The sequence below is a fragment of the Malaya genurostris genome, chromosome 2, assembly GCF_030247185.1.
Source record: "Malaya genurostris strain Urasoe2022 chromosome 2, Malgen_1.1, whole genome shotgun sequence".
Taxonomy (NCBI): Eukaryota; Metazoa; Arthropoda; class Insecta; order Diptera; family Culicidae; genus Malaya; species Malaya genurostris.
The window spans coordinates 345993235-346017712 of NC_080571.1; the positions used below are offsets into that span (position 1 = coordinate 345993235).

The 24478-nt window shown below is 37.6% G+C and overlaps 2 protein-coding genes across 2 annotated transcripts in view; one reads left to right on the forward strand and one right to left on the reverse strand.

Annotated features, from left to right (window-relative positions):
- The first annotated feature begins 1652 nt into the window (after positions 1 to 1652).
- On the forward strand, positions 1653 to 4435 carry LOC131431974 (zinc finger protein 782-like). The gene is made up of 5 exons (XM_058597971.1): positions 1653 to 1840; positions 1902 to 2039; positions 2093 to 3801; positions 3865 to 3983; positions 4048 to 4435. Exons 1-5 carry the CDS (start codon positions 1770 to 1772, stop codon positions 4195 to 4197), a joined length of 2187 nt encoding a protein of 728 aa, XP_058453954.1. The 5' UTR covers positions 1653 to 1769; the 3' UTR covers positions 4198 to 4435.
- An 8139-nt stretch (positions 4436 to 12574) lies between these two features.
- LOC131431975 (EF-hand domain-containing protein D2 homolog) overlaps positions 12575 to 24478 on the reverse strand; it is a 44147-nt gene continuing 32243 nt past the window's right edge. Inside the window, exons 2-4 of the mRNA XM_058597972.1 lie at positions 20785 to 20949; positions 20485 to 20646; positions 12575 to 13503 (exon numbers count right to left, since the gene is read on the reverse strand). Of these exons, the coding sequence (XP_058453955.1) occupies positions 13416 to 13503; positions 20485 to 20646; positions 20785 to 20949 (415 nt within the window). The 3' untranslated portion in view covers positions 12575 to 13415. The remainder of the gene's footprint in view (positions 13504 to 20484; positions 20647 to 20784; positions 20950 to 24478) is intronic.

The following is a 24478-nucleotide window of genomic DNA, read 5'->3' on the forward strand; positions in this document are numbered from 1 at the left end:
CTAAATTTTTACATACCATCTCGGCCTCTAAGGGCTGACGCCAATGTGTTTTAGGACGTTTTAAAGGGCTATCTTCACGCTTCAAATCTGATTTTCTCATAAACGGTAACGAATATAATAAAAAACCCAACTGACAATCTCTTAGAAAATTAGTTTAGATTATTCTGTGAAAATTTCAGAATGATTCATTGACTTTAGCGGTCGGGAAAGACTTTTTCGGAAGGAAGAATTGCATAGCTGAAAACGGCAACTTTCAACTTGTTCATTGAATATCTCGCCTTCAAAAGCATGGATCAAAAATCTATCCTGACAATGTCTAGATAATTTAATTTAGACGCGATTTGTGCGGAGGTGAGTCGATTTATATGTCGGTGCCATTTCAGTTCCCTGGTAACGTAACGAAACATGAGAGAGAAATAAAATCGGCTCAAAAGGCTGCCAAACAAGCGGCAGCTTTTTTGAATTTTATGTGATGTAGTCAAACTTGTAACCGAAAATATCAAAACTTTCTTGGCCACTCGGCCACATCGAGAGTCATTTTGCACATTTGCGAGAGAGCATGGAGAGAAATGTAATACGCACAGCAAGCCACGTGGCTTTACGCGACCTACTGGCATCAGCCCTTAAGAAATCGAAATATTTTTATTACAAACCACCAGCGAACAAACTATGCAAAAAATGGACCAATAAATCATTAATTTCGCTCCAAGCTGACAGGGTCTGTGTCATGGCTGTATACAAGTATTTAGAAGCTGTAGATTTTTAATGACAAAAAAAAACAAACTAAAACAATATTTCAATTATATTCGGTAAGTTAATTATTATTATTTAACTCATACTAAAATACACATTATTTAGTGATCTATTTAGATTAGTTTACTAATTTAAGAGGATTATTGTAATTAATCCTATGGTCTACTCTTGAATGACGACAAATAAATAAATAAATAGATTAATGCATGATTAATTATCGGGTTTTCTACCAAAACTTTTACATGTTTCTGTATATTAATACTCGTTTCATGAATATAAAAACTCAGCATTTGTTTTAAATCTCGAAAAAAAATTAAAAAAATTATCACCATTGGTTAGTTCAAAACTCGCCACTTGAGCAGCGCAGCGATCGCAAAAGAGTTAGCAGGTTCATCAATAGGTGAAAAACTTCGTTCCAGAATGATGAAGCTTCGAAAACGGATAATGACATTTGTCGACAGGGATGCCATTTTTACAAATTTATCTGTATGAAACGATTACTAGATGCGATTACTAGAGTGACTATATTCAGAGTGGCGACAGCTGTTCGTTTGGAATGACAGCTACCAGTTCCAAACGAGCAAACGACCTGTCAATTCAATGTAAAGCTAATGGAATGTTTTTAATTGTTGCCAGCATTACGGATGAGATGTCGTCACTCTGATTATAGGCACTCTAGCGATTACATGCGCATACAGATTTCAGACAGAATACCGATTTTGTAAATATTTCCCAAACTCAATATATATTTATACAGATTTCTCAAAAAAGGAAAGAATGAAATATTTTTTCTCGTCTGAGCTCTCTTTGGTAGTAGTGATACAGATATAGATTTTTCATTCTGGGTAATACAAATTTTCTACAAAAATATCTGGCATCCCTGTTTTGTCGTGAAAACACAAACATTCAACGGAAAATATTGCGTAAAACGTCAGCAGTAGTTTTTCATTCAAATAGTGAACAATGCTAGTACCATAGTATCAGATTGTTTTTATTCGTTTTCAATTTCCAAAAAGATGCCATCATCATGCACAGTGCCAGATTGTGAGCTTAAATACAACCATTCAGATGATGTGTCGTACCACAAGTAAGTTTCTCTTGTCGGTTCCGAGTATTTAATCAGCGAAAAACTTCTTTTCTGGGTGTAGATATCCGCTAAAGAAACCCGACTTGCTATTGCAATGGATTGCGTTTGCGGGACGAGGTCCTGATTGGATTCCGAACAAGTGGAGTGCGATTTGCAGCCGTCATTTCAAACCTAGCGACTTCAAGGATTGCATCTACAGGTTGGTTATTGGCTTGATTCCGTTGTTTTCTTCTAATTTCTTTTGTATTTTAGAAAAAATCTTATAAGCACAGCAATTCCTTCGGTTCGAATAAAGCATCAAACACCAATTGCGGAACTGATAGCGGGTAAAGAAGAATCTGAATTCCATCATGAGTCGCATTCTGAAACTCATGAAATGGAAACCGATCCGGAGGATTTATCCGGAGGAGAGGAGTCGCAACTTCTCGACATGACTTGCCGACTGTGTGGCATTGTATTCAGCAAGTGGTGCCTGGGATTGTTGTCGGATTTTCAGCAACACGTAACCCTGATCATGAAATGTTTGCCATTCATCAATCTGGATCTGGTACAATTTCCGACCAAAGTTTGCGCCAAATGTTTAAAAGTGTTGAATGGATTTTCAACCTTCCACGATAACGTAGTGAAAGCTCAAAATGATCTGGAACGAAAGTACAATGGTCTCTACGAGCATTATTCGGCGAATGTTCCCACAGTGGAACCTTCCAAAGCCATGAAAATTAAGCAGGAGCCCCTGATGAGCATTAAAGAGGAAACCGTCGATACGGCAGTGAAGATTAGAGATAATATGCAAGAGATAGCGGAAAACACTCTGATCATCAAGAATCCAAACATTACCAACGATATAAATAAGGTACTACTGTTCAACAAACAACCGGGCGAGGGTCAGTATTCCAAGCAAACTCGTGAATCGAAAAACTGCGAAATTCTAGAAATTGTAAATCTTTACCCTCCGATAGTGGACATTACGAGTGCGACCATTCGAGAGGTTCAACCTTATGAAATTACTTTGCCCTCGTCGCTGTCCAGTTTTAACCCGATAGCGCCACAGATTTTCAATTTGAAAACGGAAAACACTACCGAAGCAGAAGAAAACTACGAGGACTATACCGGATATTTCCAAGATTTTTTGGCTGGTTTCAGTGCCTGGGAAGAGCATAGCTACTCGAAGCTTCCAGTTCAGGCGGACGACAACAAAGACGAAGTTTTTCCGTCACATCAAGAGCTTGAACCGTCCGACTCCATCAACTTGGGCAATTCGGGAACCGTTCGAGTAATTCACGTCGAGCTTCCACCGGCGCCTCCAACAAGTTTGAAATATTTATGTCCGCTGTGTGCGCAGCACAAGTTTCAGTCGCGAAGAAAGTTGCTAAAACATCGAATTCTGCTGTGTTCTGGTAGAAAAACAAACCCTTATCGATGCCTGTACTGTCTGCAAAAGTTTCCATCGTCGTTCAATAGACAGTCTCATCTGACGACGTGTCGTCGTAGGACATTTCAACGATTACTCAGATGTAGAAGAGCGAAAAAAGTTTTGCAGAGTAGACAAATGAAGAAATTCGAAAGCCGCACTCCTACGCCAGATGATGCTGGTTCAAATGGTGTGCCACGGCCCCGACGGGTGGCTCGTCATCATTGTAAACTATGTGATAGGTCCTATTCCCGAATGTACAATCTTAACCGACACATGAGTAGTCATCGGCCGGTGGATCAGTGGAATCATAAATGTGGAGTTTGTCAGAGGATTTTCGACAAACTGTTCGATCTGAAAAAACATTTTCAGTTGTCGAAATGCATGGGCGGTACGGATGTAGATAATAACGAGACAAATTCCGTCAGTTTGGATGAATGCGGTGCGGCCGAGAAACCCCCTAGCGATCGATTGTTGTACGTCTGTTCCACATGTGACAAACAATTCAAGTCGTACAACAGTTTAAAAGTTCATGAGAGCATTCATACGGGTAAGGATGGATTCTGAGAGAAATACAATCAGATCTCTAAAAAAAATTACATTCCATTCTCAGGTTTAAAAATATTCGTCTGTGAAACTTGCGGGAAACGATTCGGTGGTCAAGTCAATCTGTCACAGCACAGGATGACTCACGTCGACGTTAGGCAGTTTGCGTGTAAACTGTGTCCAAAGGTTGATTGTTAATTTAATGACAATATGTGTATGTAAAAACCGTTCATTGGCTTTCTGTTTTTAGGTTTTCAAACGAACCGGCGGTCTTAATCAGCACGTTAAGGCATTCCATATGAAAATCAAACCGTACCAGTGTACCGTTTGTCGAAGAGATTTTGCCCTCAAAGCAGACATGACTCGGTGTCGGCACTCGAAGCTAAAAGAGTTTACCTAGAATTATCAAAGCTAAAATTTAGATATAGACTAAAAAACTGATAGGTGGCACAACAGTTCAACATAAACGGAAAGAAAGATAAAATTAAGATTTTGAGCAAAATGGCCTTAAAGTTAGTTGTACAGCACTAACCAATACGGCCGGAAAAATAATGGCGCTTGATTGTGTTACAGTAGCTCATTCCAATAAATAAATAAAAAAAGAAAGCTTTTCTTATGTCCAAAATGCAGAAATGAAACGTGAATGTTTTTTTTGTGTGTTGGTGGTTATTTAAAATGCTTTGACTCTACATTGAGAACGCAATGCAGGCCAGTGATGCCATTTTTCCTGTGGTTAAATCCGTAGATTTAGGTTCATGTGTGCTTATACTCGTATATCCACATACAACTAACAGTTTGAAGCTGTAAACCATAAATGCTATTCTCCCAATATTCTCTTTCAAACGTTGAAATTTTTCAATTCCAATTTTAGCATGGAAGAAAATGTTATGAAAATCATTTCCAAATGATTTTATTCGTCACGTACATAATGGAATGTCTCTTGAAGGACCTGGTACAGATGCGCAAACCGAACCAAACATGCGATATAATGATGAAAAATAGTGTTTTGCCGCCTTTAGATTTATTGCTCTTTCAAATTAACCTCCACCGAAACGAATTCCGGTTCTCGATATTTGTCTACATAAAATTACTCGAAATAAAAGAAAATTTTTTTTCTAACAATTTCAAATGAACAGTTTTTGTAACAGATACTGAAATTCTACAATATAATTGAAATTATATGAGTTCCCCATAAGAGCCCGTGTAAAATTCAATCGTCATCCTCAAATAATGAAATAGTTTGCCAATTGAAAAATCTGGAGATCCGTAGAAATCAAGAGGTTCGTCCGTAGAACCGTAGAAAAGACAGAATTCCATAGTTCTACGGATAAATCCGTAGGGTTGGCAACACTAGCAGACTGCAGTGCAACAACCGACTCCGAATGACGGCCGCTACATACCGATTAGATCGAGAAAATGAGTTGGAATTGAGGAAGGAAAAAACGAAACAACTCTTCTATAATTTTGCTCGTTTTCGTGATGATGTTCATTTTATTCCGGGCCAAAAATTAGGTAACATAATTTATGTTTATCTGACATCGAATATAGACCGAATGCTCACCGCCACGACCCGTCGAAACAGGGAGCGAAATAGAAAGTTGAGAGCAGCTGAGAAAAAATGCACCGGTGTAAAAAAGGAAGTGGAAGTGAAGTGGGTGAGGTGGGAAAACAGCACAAAACATAAAGAAACAAATCGTTCTGCAGATCCGAAAGGATCCTGAACGATCTGTAGGTGCCAAAATGTACATTTAACAAAACCTTGAACCCCAGAGAGGGTTTAGAGATTTTACAAAAGCGCACCATTCTTCTTTCCTGAAGGAATGCAAAACGACTCGTAATATTTATGAACAGAAGTAAATTCGGCACCCCAAAAGGGGTGCCAACTAATCTGCTAAAACTTTTAGGGTAGAAACAGAAGGGATTCATTCACTCCAGGAAGAACGATGAACTCCTCTGAATATTGTTCCTTACCATATTGGGTGAGAAGTGATAGAATATCCTTCAAGTCTAGCTCACCATACACAGATTCAACCAGGTATGGAGAACCAAAAACCCGGATACGTAGTTGCATTAATGCGGGACAGTTACATATCGGATGCTATGAAGTACGCAATCGCACTTACACAAATCACAAAAATGCAATGAGTTTGCAATGCCCAGTTATTATAGTGATTTCAGAGTTCCTGTAATCTCCAATAAGGCCAGTCAAACACGAAAACGTTCTTTCTCTACTGTGTCCAATAATGATAATGTTGAAGATGTCAAACGTCGCATACGTTTGCTGTAATGGAGATGTACTGGTAGCTAATGGTCACGGAATGAGGTGAAACGTAGCAACTAAGTTCTGGTCTAGAACCAAACAGAGCTCTAACCAGAATCTTGCGATGATGCTTGAAAACCCTGTTTTAATCCATCTAGTGGTGTAATGATGCCTTTCTCATGTACATATAATATTGTGGTATTCTATTCAACATTTTTCTCTTCAATTTTTGAAAGAAACCAAGAGATTGTTTATGCATAACATACAGAATAAAACAGTGCTTTGATTGCGTAAGTCATCCTTAAGAAAACGAAGTGGGTTCACTATTATATGCACTTCCTGCACCAACTAACATGACACACAAACTCTTCTAGTACGCACTCTAAATTACGATTTAAATAATTGTTGCATCCGAAAATACGAAATGACGGTGTACAATATTGAACACACTTCACCCTATAACTCCGGAACCAAAAGTTGGATCCGGATGAAATTCAGGAATTCCGTATGGGACCACAAGACCTTTCATTTGAATCTAAGTTTGTCAGAATCGGTTCAGCCATCTCCGAGAAAACATAGATTATTTGACACACACACACACACACACACACACACACACACACACACACACACACACACACACACACACACACACACACATTGCTCAGCTCGATGAACTGAGTCGAATGGTATATGACACTTGGCCCTCCGGGCCAATTTTCACTAGTCGATTTGTTGCACCCTGTGCAACGAACCTCCATGGAACCAGCAACCTTGCCGTATATAGTGATGCTACCTGAGCTCTCGGTCAGTAAAGTTGTCAAAAGAAGAATTAAGAGTCGTAGAAGTGAAGCGTAGGTGACTTAATTTCTCTGCCGTTGAATAATTGTTATAAACCTAAAAATTGTATACTCTTATAACATTTTCAACTGATAAGTGCATCTCATTGAATTATATAGAAATTGAATTCGTGTCTAAGCTTAACAATAGGTAACAGTAATTAATATGGTGAATGAGTAGAACTTAACCTAAATATGAATTTCAGCACATCCGCGTTGAACGTAGCTTATAGCTAACCTAAGCAGGGAAATACTAAACGTGAGTACAAATAGTCAGTTAGATGGTCTGCATTTAAAACTAAAAGCCTAGCTAATTTGTACCGGTTCTCTTTCTCCAAAAGGTATTTTTTAACCAGCCTTATATCGGAAAAATAAAGTGGTTTATCAAATCGGAAAGTCTCTGTTTTAGTTGCGCTGCAACACGGTTTTTCAAGTGATTGCATAACCTTTCTATATGAGAAAGGCAAAATTCAATAGACATTTATACATTTTCAAATTCAAATCTGGTAAAAATGCTGTTGTTTCAACGCAAATTTGCAAGCTGTACTAGCACAGACTAATAGACAGGACACTCAAATTGGATTCTTTAATCAATTTAATGGTCATTCCGAATATTCCTTCAGTTGAGGCAGTACTCGCATATGTCATGATGGTGCTACGTTACCCTATCAAAAACATCCAGTCTGTGGCCCAGTGGATCAATTCTTGGTTGAAATAATACCGCCGGATGCCACAGTTTTGGGAGTACAAATTTTGGCAGATCCTGCTAGAACATGGCTTTCCGACAAGGCTGATTAGACTGATTCGTACGGTGCCGTAACGTTAGATGGATTGAAGCAGGTCGATGCGCTCTCAAATTTGTTATTCAATATAACGCTTGAAGGTGCGATACGAAGATCCGGCGTGCAGAAAAACGAAACTACCACCAATAAGCCTCACATGCTACTTGGTTTTGTGCCATTTTGGCCTTATTAACAGCAGTTATATGAAAGCTATCTAATAATCAAATTCGGATCTACTGTAAGTCTACCCGCATACACTGGTAATGCCGTGAACTGATGGTGGCTTCACACATCCATACATACATACATTCAAGAAAGAAGCTGCGAGAATAGGGTTGACGATAAACTCTACCAAGACAAAGTACATGGTGGCTGGTAAAGAACGGGGCAGCCCAAACGGTGTAGGATCCGAGGTGGAGATTGATGGTGTACGATACGATGTTATTGATAAGTTCATATATCTGGGAATACTAGTGACATGCGATATTTATGTTAGCCACGAATTAAAAAGGCGTGTTGCAGTTGATAATAGGGCTTTCAACGGACTCCGTAATCAGCTGCAATCCCGTAGCTTACAGACACGCACAAAATTGGCTATATACAAGTCGTTCATACTACCTGTTGTCCTAGAAGGCCACGAGGCCACGGGTCGTTGTAGAAAACAGATATTAGAGTACTCGGTGGGCTTATAAAACATGGCAGACTACACCGGGGTGGACATGTAGTAAGAATGCCGGAAGAGAGAATGGCCTACGTGATGCTCAGCGCTGAGAGCCTGGTGGTCGACTGCGGGGTAGACCTCGCACTCGCTCCGTATCATATAATCCCATAGTCCGAGTTCGACTTTCGGTTCCGAAAATTACAGAGTGATGAGTGATAAATATTCCAATTTCAAGAGTGTGTTTTAAAAAGTGAAGTTGTAATAAGGAGCAAATACTTCGAAAGCTTTATCAGTAAGCTCTCCTAGTTTTAAAATTTTATTGATTATTTTCCAAACAAATTCAACTCAAATATAGCGGTTTCGAAGCTACCTGAAAGAGCGGTAAAATTTTTCGAAATAGAACATCACATCGAACTTACATTCAAATGAAGTGTCTTATAATCCCACATGATCTTTTTTTAATATCATCGAGATCAACCTTCGAGTCTAGAAATACAAGGTGGTGGGCAGTCGAAAATCCCAAAACGGAGCTCACGCAGATTTCTCAGAGATGACTAGGACGATTTTCACAAAAAATTGTAACCGATATTTTAATCACCTACCTTTGCAACGGCTATATTTGAGATAAAAAACAATAATTAAAATTTTAAAACTAGGAGAGCTAACTGATAAAGCTTTCAAAGTATTAGCTCCTTCTTACAACTGCACGTATAAGAACACACTCTTGAAATTCAAATATTTAACACTCATCACTCTGTAATTTCGAAGCCGAAAGACGAATTCGCTTTCCTTTAACACAGAACTTTTAGTTTCAATTCCTCACAATTCCATAACAAAATATGAGACTACTCAATCAAACTGTTAATTAATTTCAATGCGAATTCGGAAATTCTTTGCAATTAATATGTACTCTCGCTTCCATGAAATATAAGGTACTGAAAGCGCACCTAGGACTAGATACATGAAGAATCTTTAGTTGGATGTTTACTTTTTATCTGTTGGCCCCTTCCAAAACGAAATCCTAGGAACGGGTCTGTCTTCTGCCCTTTCGTTTTTGTACTTAGCGAAAATATGAAAGCTCATGAAGGAAAGGTAACAAAAATTCTTTCCATACTTATGCCCAAAAATTCACCCAGGTGACAAAACAAGAAACCATTTGGCAAGAGCCTCGGCATAATGTATTACCGACTCATAACAGTGTAAAAAGAGCTCCGGCGTAACAACACACTATCCCGCTTGTGAGAAATCCTGGCAGCCGACAGAAGCCTGGCAAGATTCCGGCTGAAGTAAAAGTTTTGCAGGCAAAATTGCGTCATTCTCTCGCCACGTCAAGTCTTGCAAGATTGCTCTTCCGAAGGCACGACCTGCCACTCGTCTATCGAAACTGTATCGCAAATTTAAGTACCCCTCAGTTAGAATGCCTGTAACCAGAGTGACGACATCTCATCCGTAATGCTGGCAACAACTCAAAACGGTTAAGACGAGATAATGACAGTTTCGTTCGCTTTGTGTTGTATTTGACAGGTCGTTTGCTCGTTTGGAACAAAGCTGTCATTCCAAACGAACAGCTGTCGTGACTCTGGTTTAAGGCACTCTACCCTCAGTAACTGGTAATGTCAAAATGAAATCACCTGAAAACTGTTGAAACTGGCAACACAAGTTTGTGAATTATTAATTTTGAATAACAATTAACGAAACCTTGGTTACCGCTTATTTTAGACTTGAGGAATGTAAACAAAACTAACTGCCTCGAGTGGAAAATTCTTATTTCGCGGCAAGTTGCAAGTTCTGCAGCATCATTAAGCGTCAGGGCAGTGAATCGATTAGTTCAGCTGGGGCTCGAACATATAAAAAATTGCTTGTAAGACCAGCGCAATCAGGTTACCGCATGTGACCAAGATCTTTTGTACGGAGTACCTCTGTTGCGAAACTTTTTATCAGTCCAATCATCGAAATTCAGTATCGAAATATGAATGATCAAACTGAATCGATTCCGTATATTCGCACTATTCTACGAGATACATGAAATTCTAGTTTAGCAAATCAAAGATACTTAAATATTTGAGCTTTATTTTTTAATCCATTCCAGAATCGCACTTCATATATAGGTACGAATACACATATAAACCGAATTCATATTTGCTCTTTCTAATGACTTTTGAAAGTAAAACCGACGACACGACCAGCCACTCCGAAGAAAAATCGGCATGAAAAGTGTTCTTGAACGATTCACCATCAGTTACCACAAATTGAGAAAATATTGTAAAACATTACCTTAATAAATTCATTTTTATAGCGTGCATTCCGAACCCAAATTTTGTAATTTTAGGAATTATTCCATAAACACCAGGAGGGTGTATTTTCAAAGACAGATACAGGAAAACTGATTACGTTTATCAACCTCGGTAGAACCAACCAACATTGAAACAAAATATTACATGCAATTTGGGTTTATTTTACATTTTTTGCTGAGATGGACATGAAATGATTACAATTGTAAGCGTGGATAAAAATATTTTATTTACGAAAGCACTACGTTTGATTGTAAGGCGCAATTGTAATAATACATTAATCTACTAAAATATAGGATCAATAGTCCTCGGTCTCGGTACGCGTAATTGATCAAGTCCCCCCTACGAATCCTATAGCTCGTCACTGGTGCTAGAACTTTTACTCCTAGGATCACCGTTTCTCTTCAAAGTGATATAAATGTAGCGAAGTTTATTGGAGAAAAGTTTCGTTGAATCCGGAATAAACACTATATTTGCAATTGAGACAAGTCAATTCGAACCAAAATTGACGGCAGATTTTTTTTGTTTTAAATTTCGTAATAAAAAAAGTTTGTAAGTTGATTTGTTTACATACCTTATTTTCAATAACTAGTAACCAAGGTTATGTTATTCAAAATCAACAGTTTTTCGAACTGTGTTACCAGATTTACAAAAAAATTGTGCAAACCCGTTTCGACATTACGAGTTACTGGGGGGTAGTTAAATTTGCGATACAGTTTCAAAAGGCGAGTGGTAGGTCGTGTCGTCGGTAATACTATTTCAATTGTTTCACAAATCTTTGTATATTTGCCACTTCTGAGTTTGTTCCAAATCGTTCAACATTTTTTGCTGATCAGCGTACATGTTGTGAAACAATACGCCGTTATATTTTAGACATTCGAGAAACTCCTCTACTTCTGCTCTGTTATTTGAAGACCTTCGCAAAGCGTGTGTAAAATTTGATGAACTTGAAGTGTCTTTCATTTTTTCTTTTTAAAGTGCGGGAATCAAGCTCCTTGGGATCTGATCAAAATTATAGGTTCTTAGGGCATATTCAGGAGTGTTCTAGTTCTAGATGCATAATTTATGTCAGTTTTAAAATTTAAATCTAGAAATTATAACAAAATAAACTGGCAGCCTCAGCAGCGTTTTATCTGTGTTTCAAATATAGAAAAAATAGAACGGCAGTGTATACCAGTTTTAAATTTGACAGTAAAACTGGTCGAATAAATAAAACTAAAACGGATTGCTGGTGATACGTTTGTTTCAGTTTCATTTACATTATAGACCACCCATATGAATCTTGCAGCTGCTGAATTTGCTCTTAGGTGCACATTGTAAACCACCCATAAAAAAAATTTCCTGCAAATAATTTGATAATTTATTCTCAAGCAGAAAATAGTCAGTAACTACGATTTCCCGTATGGCGTCTGGAACCTGTTGAAGTAGTCGTATGTCTTCGTTTGTTCCGTGCAGACTGACACGAAATTCCTAGTTTGATGACAATATAATAAGCAATGGTAATGTTTCGGAAACTCGATTGGATATTCCTGAAAATAATTACCTGCATCATGAATGAGTTTGATAACACTACATTACAGGCAAAGCTATTGGATAGCAATGATGATGATATAAGATGACGCATGTCTGTCATAGCACTACATCTAGTGTCAGATTTGGATATTGGGCACCAAAGGCACTGAAAATGAAGAACCAAAGGTGCTAACAATAAAGAATCGATTTAAAACGGCCCTGCCAGTCTTGTAAATCCGGCAGAAACAGAATCTGTAATAACCGCTAGGCCAAATTCTCCGCCGGAAATTATTATTGCCAGTCGGAATTCTGCCAGCATTCTGACAAAACCTTCTGGCAGACGCAGCCAGGCGTCTGGAGGGAAATCTGCCAGGCATAGATGACAGACCGAGCAATACATAAAATGTTTTAGTAATAAAATAAATCAACCTCTAGACCGCCAACCGGAATATTTATTTTAACTTTTTAACAGTAAGATTTTACAGACAACTTAAAAACTACACGGTACACTCATTCAAACATCGTAATTGTAATTGTTTTTTTGTAACCAACTGGGTGAAGTAGTACTCTTCTATTCCGAGCATTCCACGTCGTCAAAAAATAAATCTCAACTAGTTTGCGTTTAGAGTGAGCCTCTAAACTACACACATTAGTTTTCTCTTCATTCTCTGGACTTGATTCAGTGACACTCTTCCTGATGCTTAAAAATCGTAATTGATAAAAAATATACCCTTCAACGATTATATGTCAAGTAAGCTAATTTTTTCTGGACTTAAGTATAGTTTATATAGTGGAATAATCATGAGATACACTGTTGCTGCTCTTTCCTTGGTAGAAAGGAAAGTAGCAAAAATATGGCCATCTATTTTTTCGGTGCGTGATCCTCGTCATTTGCCTAGCTACTAAATACCGAGTCCCCGTCAGGATTCGCTTTCTATTCCTTTGACTCTTCCGTTATCACATTTAATTCCCTTTGCTTGTAAATATGTTTGGCGACTCATCTTCGTCAATCCGGTTTGGTTGGTTGTTAAAAACAAAGAACGGTTAACTAATAATGACACAATTTTTCCGCCTAATCTTAAAAACATTGAACATTGTAGTTGCATTCTAATTACAAACAAATAAAACGAACTAGCGTCAAGAGTAACTTTCTAACATTTACACATTTGCAGAAACTTGCTTCGATGCCTGCATGCATGCTCACGGAGAACGACAGAAAATGGGGGGGTTATATTTTGGTTGGGTTGCCATTTGGAAACTCAGCGGGAACCGTTCACTGAAACACTGCGGCTCTTTGCTGGAATTGCTGTCGACGTATGATCCGTTCTTCCTCCATGCGACGCTTTTCATCCTTTTCTTGCCTGCGGGGAGAGAAAATTACAGCATTTTAGAACATTGGCTGGAGGGTAATTTATTGAAAATTGTATTTGAATTGTGAAATAGTGTACTAGTTAGTCATAATGCAGTTGGTTGTGTCCCGTTTGAGATTGTGAATCATAAAAAATATGAAAAAATAAACAAATTTGAACCACAATTTTCGATGATTTGAAATATGCCTCGTGAGATACAAATTAAGCTTTAATCACGGTTATTTCTTATGTCGTTTTCGCTTAATGCCAAACTTAATCTAGTTTACACCCTAGTTCAATGCTGTTGAACTAAAAATTGAGTCAGTTTTGAACCTGGTTTTTATATCAGGTTTGCTAGAAACCCCCGTTGCTAAGTGCGAACCCAACACAGTTTCGTGAAAAGTGTTTGTATGATGAAACTACCCTGGGTCAGTTTCAGTTTTCCGATGAGCTATTCACAGTTTGATGACTGAAAACTCGCTTGATAATTTCAAGTAAAAGAGCAGTGAAAGCTGCTTGGTGACCAGTGAACATTCTGCTGAACAATGTCAATACATTGCATTACCCCCTAACGGTTATTGCAGTCATACCAAATACAAAAAATAATACCCCTAAGTCCCATACAAACGAACCGCCAATGTGTGGTTCAGCGAATTAACAAGTTAGCCTAGCGTATTCTTCCATTCAGCTTTGACAAAGGAGAGCAAACGAAAATGTTCTAAACTGGCAACTTTACTTCAAGTTGCCATGGTGTTATTAGTTTTGTTATTTTCGTTTTGTTTACTGCTATTTTTTAGTAATATATATCACCATTATCAGAGTTGTTTGTCGTTAGATTGAGTGTTATTGTTGTTTAATTGTTTATTGTTCAATCATTTCTTCAATCTTTCATTCCATTGTTAGTGTAGCAGTAACTCAAATTATTCCGGAGCTCATATACTAACTTATAAGTACTCACATTACTTGGAACGGTTCAAATATAAAAACTGTCTCAAGTTATGCTAACATGTTTTTATTGTAGGAATATACCCCTTTAAGTGGTTTTTCGAAATATGATATGAGGAAGCGTCATATAAACTTGATATTAGTCCATGGCAAAGCAAGCAATCAATAACTTTTATGAAGAAATTCTAAACTTTTATGAACCTAGTATTGGAGGTCTGTTTATAGAAATATACCCTGTTAAATCATTTGAAAGTAGTTTCGGGACTCATTGTGATTTCTATGAAGATTTCAAATCAGATTCAACAATCGTTTCGGAATCAATTTGGAAAAATCGATCGACTTATCTCGCAAACATTTACGCATAAGTTACCAGCTGATAGCGATAGTGTGTCATTTATTCGAATCTGTGTCGGAAAATGCAGGGATATCTGAGAAATTATTGCGATGGGCATCAAATTTGTGACTCCACGATACTCTACATACCACATACAATTTGAATACTTAACTCGCCCGTCATTTTCCTTTTAGTACAAGGATAAATAGTCTCATATCATACGTTTGTTGAACATTTGTAAATATAAATAATCAAACTGAAAACTTGCACTGAGCTCTGGTTCCCAGAATTGAATAAACAGCAAGGTTTTCAGGAAACACATCTGACAATTCTATATAGCCAATAGATATGGTATATTTGTACAATAGATGAGCCCAAACAAGTTTTTCCTCTCTAGTCATCTGACAGTTGAGCTCAAAATCCATTCACCTGCTCTGTAACACCTATAAAGCTTATTACTTAGCTAATCATAAAAACCACTGCTCGATTGCCCCTAATCCCTGACCAGAGCCACGGGGACCATCTGGGGTGGCTCCAAAGGTCTCTTGTCACTGGCAAGCTCAAGCGTGAGATTCGGAGGCTCAAGGACACTATGACACCAATCAAACCCAAACATGGTCGACAGCAATTTTCATTTCTTTATTACAATTCTACTCGCAATTTTGTTCGTGTGTGAGTGTGTATTTATACTGCTTTTCGGTTGGCCGGCGAATTCTGGGTGACAGTCGAGAATCGTTTAACTGTCCGTCTGGAATGAACGAAGGTAGATCACTCGTAGCGATAACGGTGTCTGTTTCGACTTCCTTTGCCGAATTCGGGTGGAACGTCAGTAGCAGATCTGTAACATTCTGCTCGTTGCTTCGTGGGGTTGTCGTACTGCAGGTTGCGATTTTGGTCCCCTTAGACATGCGCGTGGTCCGGACTGTAAGTCACTTCAATGGTTTTAGTGTGTCACTAATAGGTTTTGATTTGGCAGTAGAGAGAAGGTTTACGACTACGAACCTGATTCATATTTTTGATCGATTCCAGTACTTGTAATAAGTTTTATTTTTCCACGCCGACTTTCCTTTATGTGGACCTTTTACGAAACTAGGTTATTTCATTAAAAAAATGCTTTTTGGCCCTGGAGTTCTGCAGCTTGAAAAAATAAATACTGTTGTTTATTACAATAATAAACAGTTTCTATGGTGAATCTATTTGCGGTCATCAGAGATGCCAGTTTCATAGAAAATTCAATAAAGTACATTGTCACTTTGACAGTGTATCATGACAGTGTACCGCACGATGCAAAATGTGTCCTTGAAAATTTGTCGAAGTATTCCGTATTATAATTTGTATTTGGTCATACCGTAGTTGGCCCTGCCTCCTGCCATATCACGACGTTTGTTTTTCAAAATTTCCACACCGCCTGCTAGTTTGAAGCTTTTGGCAACGAGTACCGATGTTCTAGCCTCGTACTGCCACTGACGCTTCCGTTGCTGGAGACGCGTTAATTTTTGAATGATTGGAGATCAGTGTTGTCAGATTGTTGTCAGATTGTCCCTAAGTCAATTCCGTGAATTTTCACTGGACGGAAAAATATCAATGTATCTAAATCTGAGTTCATCATAAACAAAATGTTATACTTCAAAACTTGATAAACTACAGCAGCGAGGGTTTTCGGATAGCGAGCATTTAAAACCAGACGAACAAGAGTATGTTGCCTACTCAAACACTAGAATCAATGTTCCATTACGAGTTTTTCTGAGGTAAATTTTATGAACTTGCAACTGTTCTAAAAGTGCGTATTGTGTTTTATTGTCTGGCACTGGTCTTTCACGTCAATTGTCGCAATTGTGGGAGGATTCTTAGTGTCAAGAGGATTGTAGCCCTAGCCACGTAAAGATTGAAACAGAATTTTGCCCAGAAATGGTAAAATGAAAAGTTAATCTTACTGAATCAAATAATTCTTATTGATTGATTTATCGAATGAATTTTTGATATTTTCATGAAATTCATCCTACATTTTGCTTTGTAACAAAGTCAAAATCATTTGTTTTATCACTTTTTCAAGTTAAAGTTCAAGTTAAGAACAAACTTAAACATGCTTCGAGCATCCCTCTTGCTTATATGTGGGCAAAGCATCAATTCAGAATATGCTCGAAGCCTTTTCTTATGTAATTTCACTGTTTGGTAACTGTGTCTGTTTCGATGTTAACTAAATCAGCTAAATTAACATGCTTTGAATTGTAAGTGTGTAGATACTACTGGGTGTCTAAATTTATCCTACCCAACCTATTATTGTTCATGTTTGTAAGTTTTAAATTTGCTAAAGCTCGCTGAACCATTCTAATCTTGATCTAATTCTGCCTAAACTTTCCTTAATCCACATACCTAGGAAAAATCATATAAATTTACATTTTCTATGACCGACATATTCGAGTGTCAAATTTATATCTTTTTTTAAATTTTTTTAAGAACTAGGCAAAGTTTTGAGTGATTTTCTCTTCGGATATAACAAACGAACAACCGCTAGATTTAAGACCTACGGGTTAATAGTTAAAGATTTAAACTTTTCATATAGTAAAAGGTATCCGAGATTTTCCGATTGAACACAGATTTGCAGTCGGAGCAGGTGAGAGAGTTTTAGTGGATTTGAAAGAACGAAAATATTATTAAGTATTATTCATTTAGTACCATCCCAAGCATATGACGTTTTTCCCAAGATTCTCGAATATCTCCATTCTCCACCTATAAGAAAATTCATCTGCTTTAGGTTCAGTTAACAGAGTTTTTTTTTTTGAAGAAACCCTCTCCAGATTTTGGCCTTGATATTTAAGAGGTTTTCAGTTATAAGCTGGCTCGCCTCTGATTTGATACTTTCTTGAATGAGAACCCGAAAAGCTTTTTCCCGGGGAACTGTTTTGAAATTAATGTTATCTCTACATTTGGTCTTCGACTCATCAGTCACATCTGAAGCTTCGGTACAATAGCAAAAAGTGTTTTTCAAATAGCACTAACTTTACGTTTGCTTAGCGGTTTATAATGAACTGCAGAGTCTCGTTAGCAAGCCAGTATAAACTGCTAACACACTGATGAGTCGTAGACGGAATGTAAAACAAAATTTAAAAAAAATAATTATATAATAATTATAGAAAAATAAACATAACCTTGAGGGCCCTCAATTTTTAGCCCCTCAAATTACCATCACAAAAGGGATTTTCAGCAGTTTATGAAGTAGTTTCATGTATTGTCTCACTTCCAGGAAATTTTAGATACTTTTGGCGGAAGTTTCAAGCGACGATGAAGAATTTAGCCCATTACAGGTTGTATAATTACGTGGGAATAGCAATCAAGGAATTTTGTACAGTACCCAAGGGTTCGCCAGAGTGGGAGCGACAAGCGACGCGAAGCGATGCGATCCGAATATTAAAGGATCACACGGCGAAGCACGACCGAATTTCGTCCACTTCAAAAGTAAACATGCGTGCCATAGCATAGTAAATACGATGCGTTGCGTAGCGACGAGCGATTTTCAGATGGAAAACTCTTCGCGATACTTTTGGTCGAGAGCTGCGTGTTTTCCTACGCCATCAAATGAAACCCAGAAATTGTCGGGGAATCTAAAACCTTCTTCTTATCTTAATGTAATTATTAGTTTTTCACGAGGTTCAATAGAAGTTTTTATGAAATTGGTTCAATTCTTTAAAAAAGCTGTCTCAAAATGTACTAGAACATATTCAAATGTCTCGATGGTTAATCGGGTATAGTCACGAAATGGTAATATTCACCGAACTTTCTGCTGTTTCGATTAATGGGATGAGTTCCGAGCTCATTATGATTTCCGAAGAAATAGTTGCGCACGCCCTCGGACATAAAAAACTCTTCGTGCGAATGCATTCTTTTGAAACTTTAACAACAAATGAAAATGTTTGCTTACCTCTGGCGCTTTTGAGCATCGCTTTTACTATGGCTACTATGTTGCATTGGAAACTTTTCGCGTTACGCAACGCATCGCTTCGCGTCGCTTGTCGCTCCCACTCTGGCTTCATCCTTAGCGTCAGTAGGATTGTAGCACTGTGAAGTCTGTTGAAACAGAAGGTCAAGTTCCGCATCGAAATGTAGTACCTTGACATGGATTTGCTATGCAAAATTTGCGTTGAAACTTAAATCTACCTTACTTGCAAGTAGATTCATAAAAATCTGTAGCTAATTTTTCGGGTAGATAAATTAAGTAGAACCATTTTTGGGTAATTCGTACTAAAATTGTTTTTTCCTCCATCAGAACCAAAACGAGTCATAATTTAAGCCTCGACTTTCAGTATCTTCCAATATTAAACAATTATTGATAATTAAGTGGTCTTTTTTGTGCGGATTTTCGAAGTTACACGGTTTTTTTATGAAAATTTTTGAAGTTACGTGATTTTTGTTTGATTTAGATTTTTGATTCAAATTTAGAATAGTAATGCTTCTTGCACCGCCTCTAAATTTATAAATAATTCTCCTTGTAATTCCGGAACCGGAAATCGGATCTGAATAAAATTTAATAACGACCTGTGGGATCATAAGAACTTTCATTTGAGATACAATTTGTGAAAATCGGTTTGACCATTTCTGAGGAACGGAAAATTTTATTTTGGGATTTGTAAGCTTTATATCCGGTTCTTTCGGAACCGGAAACACGGTGCCAGTGTAATCGAAGTCACTTTGCCTTTACTTCATTTTTTGTACGTAAGATTTTGACTTCTCAAGTTTGCAGGTCACATTTCGCACAGAAAAAATGGAATTTTTCTCAAAAATGGCTACCACCATGTTATCCACATAATTTTCGATTTGTTACTTTTTCAAACATCCGTCAAGCAAACAGTCGAATGATTAGCAAACACAAAACAGGATACTTTTCGAGTTGAACGTTTTTCCTAAGAGGGCAGTACAATGGCACCAGCATGCTGGCAGCCAGCAGAAGTGTAAACGGGGCATTAGTTACCCTCTCAGCAGGACGTTCTATTTTGTTGGTCTTTGAGCGCTTGTTGAACGACATATTGCACGAAATATTCGTTCAATTTGCTGGAACGGTTTGTTGTTGTTTTTTCTCTTGCAAAAAAGTGTGAAAATTAAGTGTTACATAGAAAGAAAATTTGTTGTTATTCTACGTGAAGTAGAAGTATTGTGCAGGTTTGTAGTGTTAGTTTAAACAAATAAATGGAAAAAAAACTTCAGAAATTCTGCAGTAAAAACTGGTCCAACGGGGCCCCAACTTCTCATGTTAAAATTGGCTCAACAATGGACCTCTGTCTACCGGGTTTGTTGAACGAAAAAAATGGCATTCGGTTCAACGGTCTGTTCCAAAATCGGCAAACGAAGGTCCCGTGTTGGCCTCCCATTGAACGATTGATTGGACTTTCATTGGACCAATGATCCAACGTATTGGACCAATGAAGGACCACCGTTGAACGTTTTTTTCTAAGAGGGTAATAATTCAAAATTTACACTGAAAGAAAAGTGTCCGAAATAACGTGCACATACTTTATTATACAATACATTTAACCCGAATTCCTCAAATCATTGATACAAACCATTCCGAAATGAAAAGTTACATCTACCAAAAGTTGAAGTTCTTTTAATATTTGCGGAGAGTGATTTTCCGTATAATAATGAATCACAAACCAATGAATAATATTAATTTTGAACGTAACAAATCAGATGACAGAACATTTGTACCATAGTTGACTCACCTGATTTCGTCGTGAAATTTATTCGTCATCAGTTGTTGTTCGATTTTGGCTTCGAAAAAGTTTTTGGCTCCGTTCACTCCAACCTCGTCCACATTGATTTCAGTCAGTCGCGCCAGCTGCCCAAGCCCGGAGTCTGAAATCAATTCGCCGGCCCTCGCTTTCCTGTGAAAATTGCAACAAACAAATCGTGATGCTGTACGATGACGGAATGATGACTCACACTAACACACACACACACGATTCGCAAAACTCGTACGGGCGACGATAATTTACTAAATCTATAAAACGATTAGCGCTTACCGGTAAATCAATAGAAACTCTCGGAATGAAATTTTGCCGTCTTTGTCTTCGTCCACTTCGGCGATCATTCCTTTCAGACCGAGATGCGTCTGTGGGGCACCGAGTTTCTCCATCATAAACTTCAGTTCAGCCAAATCCAGGAAGCCATCCTTGCCGACGTCGAATCTGAAAATGATGAAGGATAATCGGGAAATGAAACTCTCGTCATAAATGATGTAATTCATTCAGTCAAAATCAGATATGCGTACATGTGGAAAAGAATTAGTCATTTTGCAGAGTGTTTGTTTGTTGTTCTTTTCTTGCAATAAGTTTTGTCGTAGTCATAGAAACCAACAAAGTAGGGTCATAGAATCCAAACGAAAAAAAGTTGTTCTAGTTATTCCAATATTGAAATTCACATTTTGCAATTAAATTAAAAACATGCCAAGGTAGTATTCTTTCGTCGTGCATTTTCTTGGCCGTTTTGGATCGATTTGCTTTTTTCTCAATACCGCTATTCCGAAATGAGGCGAATGTGTGGAACTTTAATTGTGCATTTTCATGCAACACGAGCTGCACAATGCACTTGAAACCAATTCGCTAAGCTCTCTCACACAACACTCCGGTAAGTGAATCGAACATACGCAAAGTCACGGTCAGTGTGGCAGGATTACAACCGTCAATCCGGGCCAACTGACCAATGGTCAATCGCAAACCGATACACATAGTTTTGCTCCGAGTTCCGAGGCAGTTTGAAAAACAGAAGAAAAGAAAAATCATAATTACGTATGGAAGCGGTCGAAAGTGAATTTGGAAATGTTCACCTCTTGCACTGTTCGAATTACGTGACTCCGCGATTGGCCGCGTGATGAAAGTGCGAAAACTACGGTATAATTAGTAGCTGTCGAGCGTGTCTATGTTTTGGCAAAACCAATCAATTCACAGATTTCCATGCGCGGATCTGCTAGGTGTGAAAAGATATGTAAATAGGGAAAAGTCGTGATCACCATCATCCGCGATGGATTGAACTTTCTGTTCGATGAAGTAAGTCAGGGATCACGATCCGATCACGATAGCACAGAAAATGCAAAAGAAATTTCAAGACCTTATCCTCCTTTTTGGTCTAGTCTGTAAACTGTCAAACTTTTTCCTTGAAAGTAGGGTGAAAATAGAATTAGAAATGCATTTCCAGCGAATCATTTTGCAGGTGGAGTAAAAACTGTTTAATACTCTGAGAAAATTTTGCTGATCAATTTATATCGGAAGTTACAATCTATCGTTGAATTCCTAAATCAACAGTAATTTTAGTTTTAGAACTACATATAAGCAGCTACTTAGCCACAATTACGTTACACAGACGGTGTATTTAAAGTATCATTTTAAAGCAAAAAATGTCCTGATTCGTGGAAACTATTCGAACGAAAATTCCAATAACAGTTTCTCAAATTAAAACTATATTCAGTGGTAATGTCACCAGAGTTGCTATGTTATTTTCTCTTTCCTAAAAATTTATCTGGATTTGTCTGTGTCTAACTATGTACAAGGAAATTTTTACCGAGTTTCATTATCGGTGAGCGAAAACAAAAGTCTATCCACTTATCGTATAGAGGCCAAAACCGCAAAGATCTGGTGAGATCTGACAAGATCTGGGAAAATTTATAAAAAAATATGTTAAAATTTATGAAATCTGGCAAAAGATCTGGTTAGTGTCTAGAGAAGTGAGAAAAATCTGGCAATTGCCAGATGGAAATCTGACAACACTGCATGTCACATACATAACTGGAGGACGTGAATACCTAGGACAGGACGTGACAATTGTTAATCCACTTCTAGGACCAGTTTCGGACCAGCTCGTGATTGGTTGAAATTGACATAAGCAAGTACAAGTTGTTGAAATCAATATTACTGCAGGGTGGTAGAAAAAGTGTTGTCAGTATCGTCGGTAACAATGTAGCTTGATATTGGATATTTTATTTTTCGTATCATCTTTTCAAAATTAATAATTTCAATAGGATTTAAGTTCAATTTGTTTTCAAGTCCTGTCAATGCGGAAAGTATACGAGTACATTTAACAATCACTGGATGATACAAAGAGAAAGCCTGAAATCACGGAGTGTGATATGGACGAGAATATTGATCATGTTGGTTGAGAATAGCACCGAATCTTTGGATACTTCTGTATGTTAGTATTTTTCTCAAATAGAATATGTTGAATACTTTAGTTAATAAAGGGGAGAAAGTTTTCAGAATGAATAATTATCTCTACTGGCAACAATGATCTCGAGGCATTTATTATTTACAGCAGGGAGCAACCGGAATAAGAAGAGAAATATTTTTCTGGAAAAAGAAGCCAGCTGTCTGGTCCTGTCCTAGGTGAATACGAATAAAACTGTCATTCTTCTTTCATACCTCCCCACATTATCGAAATGGCGGAATGAGCCTATGAATTCTTACTCGACTGAATGATTTTTCAGTGCTAGAGTTTTTGCCTGAGTTGGCTGCTCGGTCAACCCAATTGACAGTGACATTATAAATGTCATTGAATCTTCGCTCATTTTACGAATGTGTTAGTGTTAAAGTTAGACGACTTAAGTCATTTCACTACACTCCAGTTAGAAGAATGGATGATGCTGACTAAGGTAAGCCGTTTCGTTCATTTTCAGCGAATTTCAACAGTTTACGCTGGAATTCTAAGAAGAACTGATTATTTAATAGTTGTGTATATCCGAAAAACTAAAAATAAACTGAAAATCAGCACGAAAACGTGCAAAATTGGAAAAGAAGAAGAAGTCGAATTGACAATTCAGTCCGAATCTTCTCACTCAATTCCGACAGATTTCCGAATCAACCGGTTGTAGGCGAAATTCATTCAAAATCGGTTGTTGCACTGGAGTTGGAATGGATTCGGAATCCATTATGATTTCCACATGAAATTCCGAATAAAAATTTCTCGCCGATTCGGAATCCATTCGGATCTGATAATGTGTGTCGACAATCATTCGTATTTGTAAATTGTGAGAATTTTGCAACTTTAATTGCTTCGCTTCCAGAATTGTAACGGCGCATCTATACTAGAGAATGATTTTTTTTTTGACGGCAAATATCTTCTACCATACAATTAAATATGTTCCGTGTTATGATTTTTTTTATAGATTTAGATAGTAGAGGTAAATTTCGCATAATCTTTGGGAAACACTTTAATGGGTCAAAAGGAATCGATATTTTTGTTTGCAATAATTCAATATAATTTTCGAATTCTGGAACTGGATTTAAGAATCCATGTTCCGAAATTAGTTCCAGCATGCAGGTTCTGTATTCTGAAAATTAATTCAGGAACTAAATTCAGGAATTAATTTGTGGTTAAGAAGTCATTTCTAAAATTCAGGTACGGAGTTCAAATCCAACGTTTAGTTCCAGAATCTAGGTTGAAAATTCATATCCTGAATTTTGCTCACGAGTTCTGAGATTAAAATCCTAAATCAGAATTCTGTATTTGAATCCCAATCATTATTTAGGGAACTGAAATCATTTCCAAAATCTAGTCAGGAAAATAATTACAGAATTATGAGTTAGGATTCCGTTCCAGAGTCATAGTTTATCTGGAACTAATCTCTGAAACTGAAGTGTGAAACTAAATTCTAAACCTGGAATTAAGTTCAGAATTCATCAGTATCCGAGTTCTGTATTCAGTTTTAGTATTCACTTCGAGAATTTA

Excerpts from the sequence above, each read along its gene's own strand:
- LOC131431974 (XM_058597971.1), top strand. The coding sequence starts at position 1,770 with ATGCCATCATCATGCACAGTGCCAGATTGTGAGCTTAAATACAACCAT. Across the intron at positions 3,802-3,864 it reads TCATGAGAGCATTCATACGG|GTTTAAAAATATTCGTCTGT; the intron begins GTAAGGATGGAT and ends TTCCATTCTCAG. Across the intron at positions 3,984-4,047 it reads CGTGTAAACTGTGTCCAAAG|GTTTTCAAACGAACCGGCGG; the intron begins GTTGATTGTTAA and ends TTCTGTTTTTAG.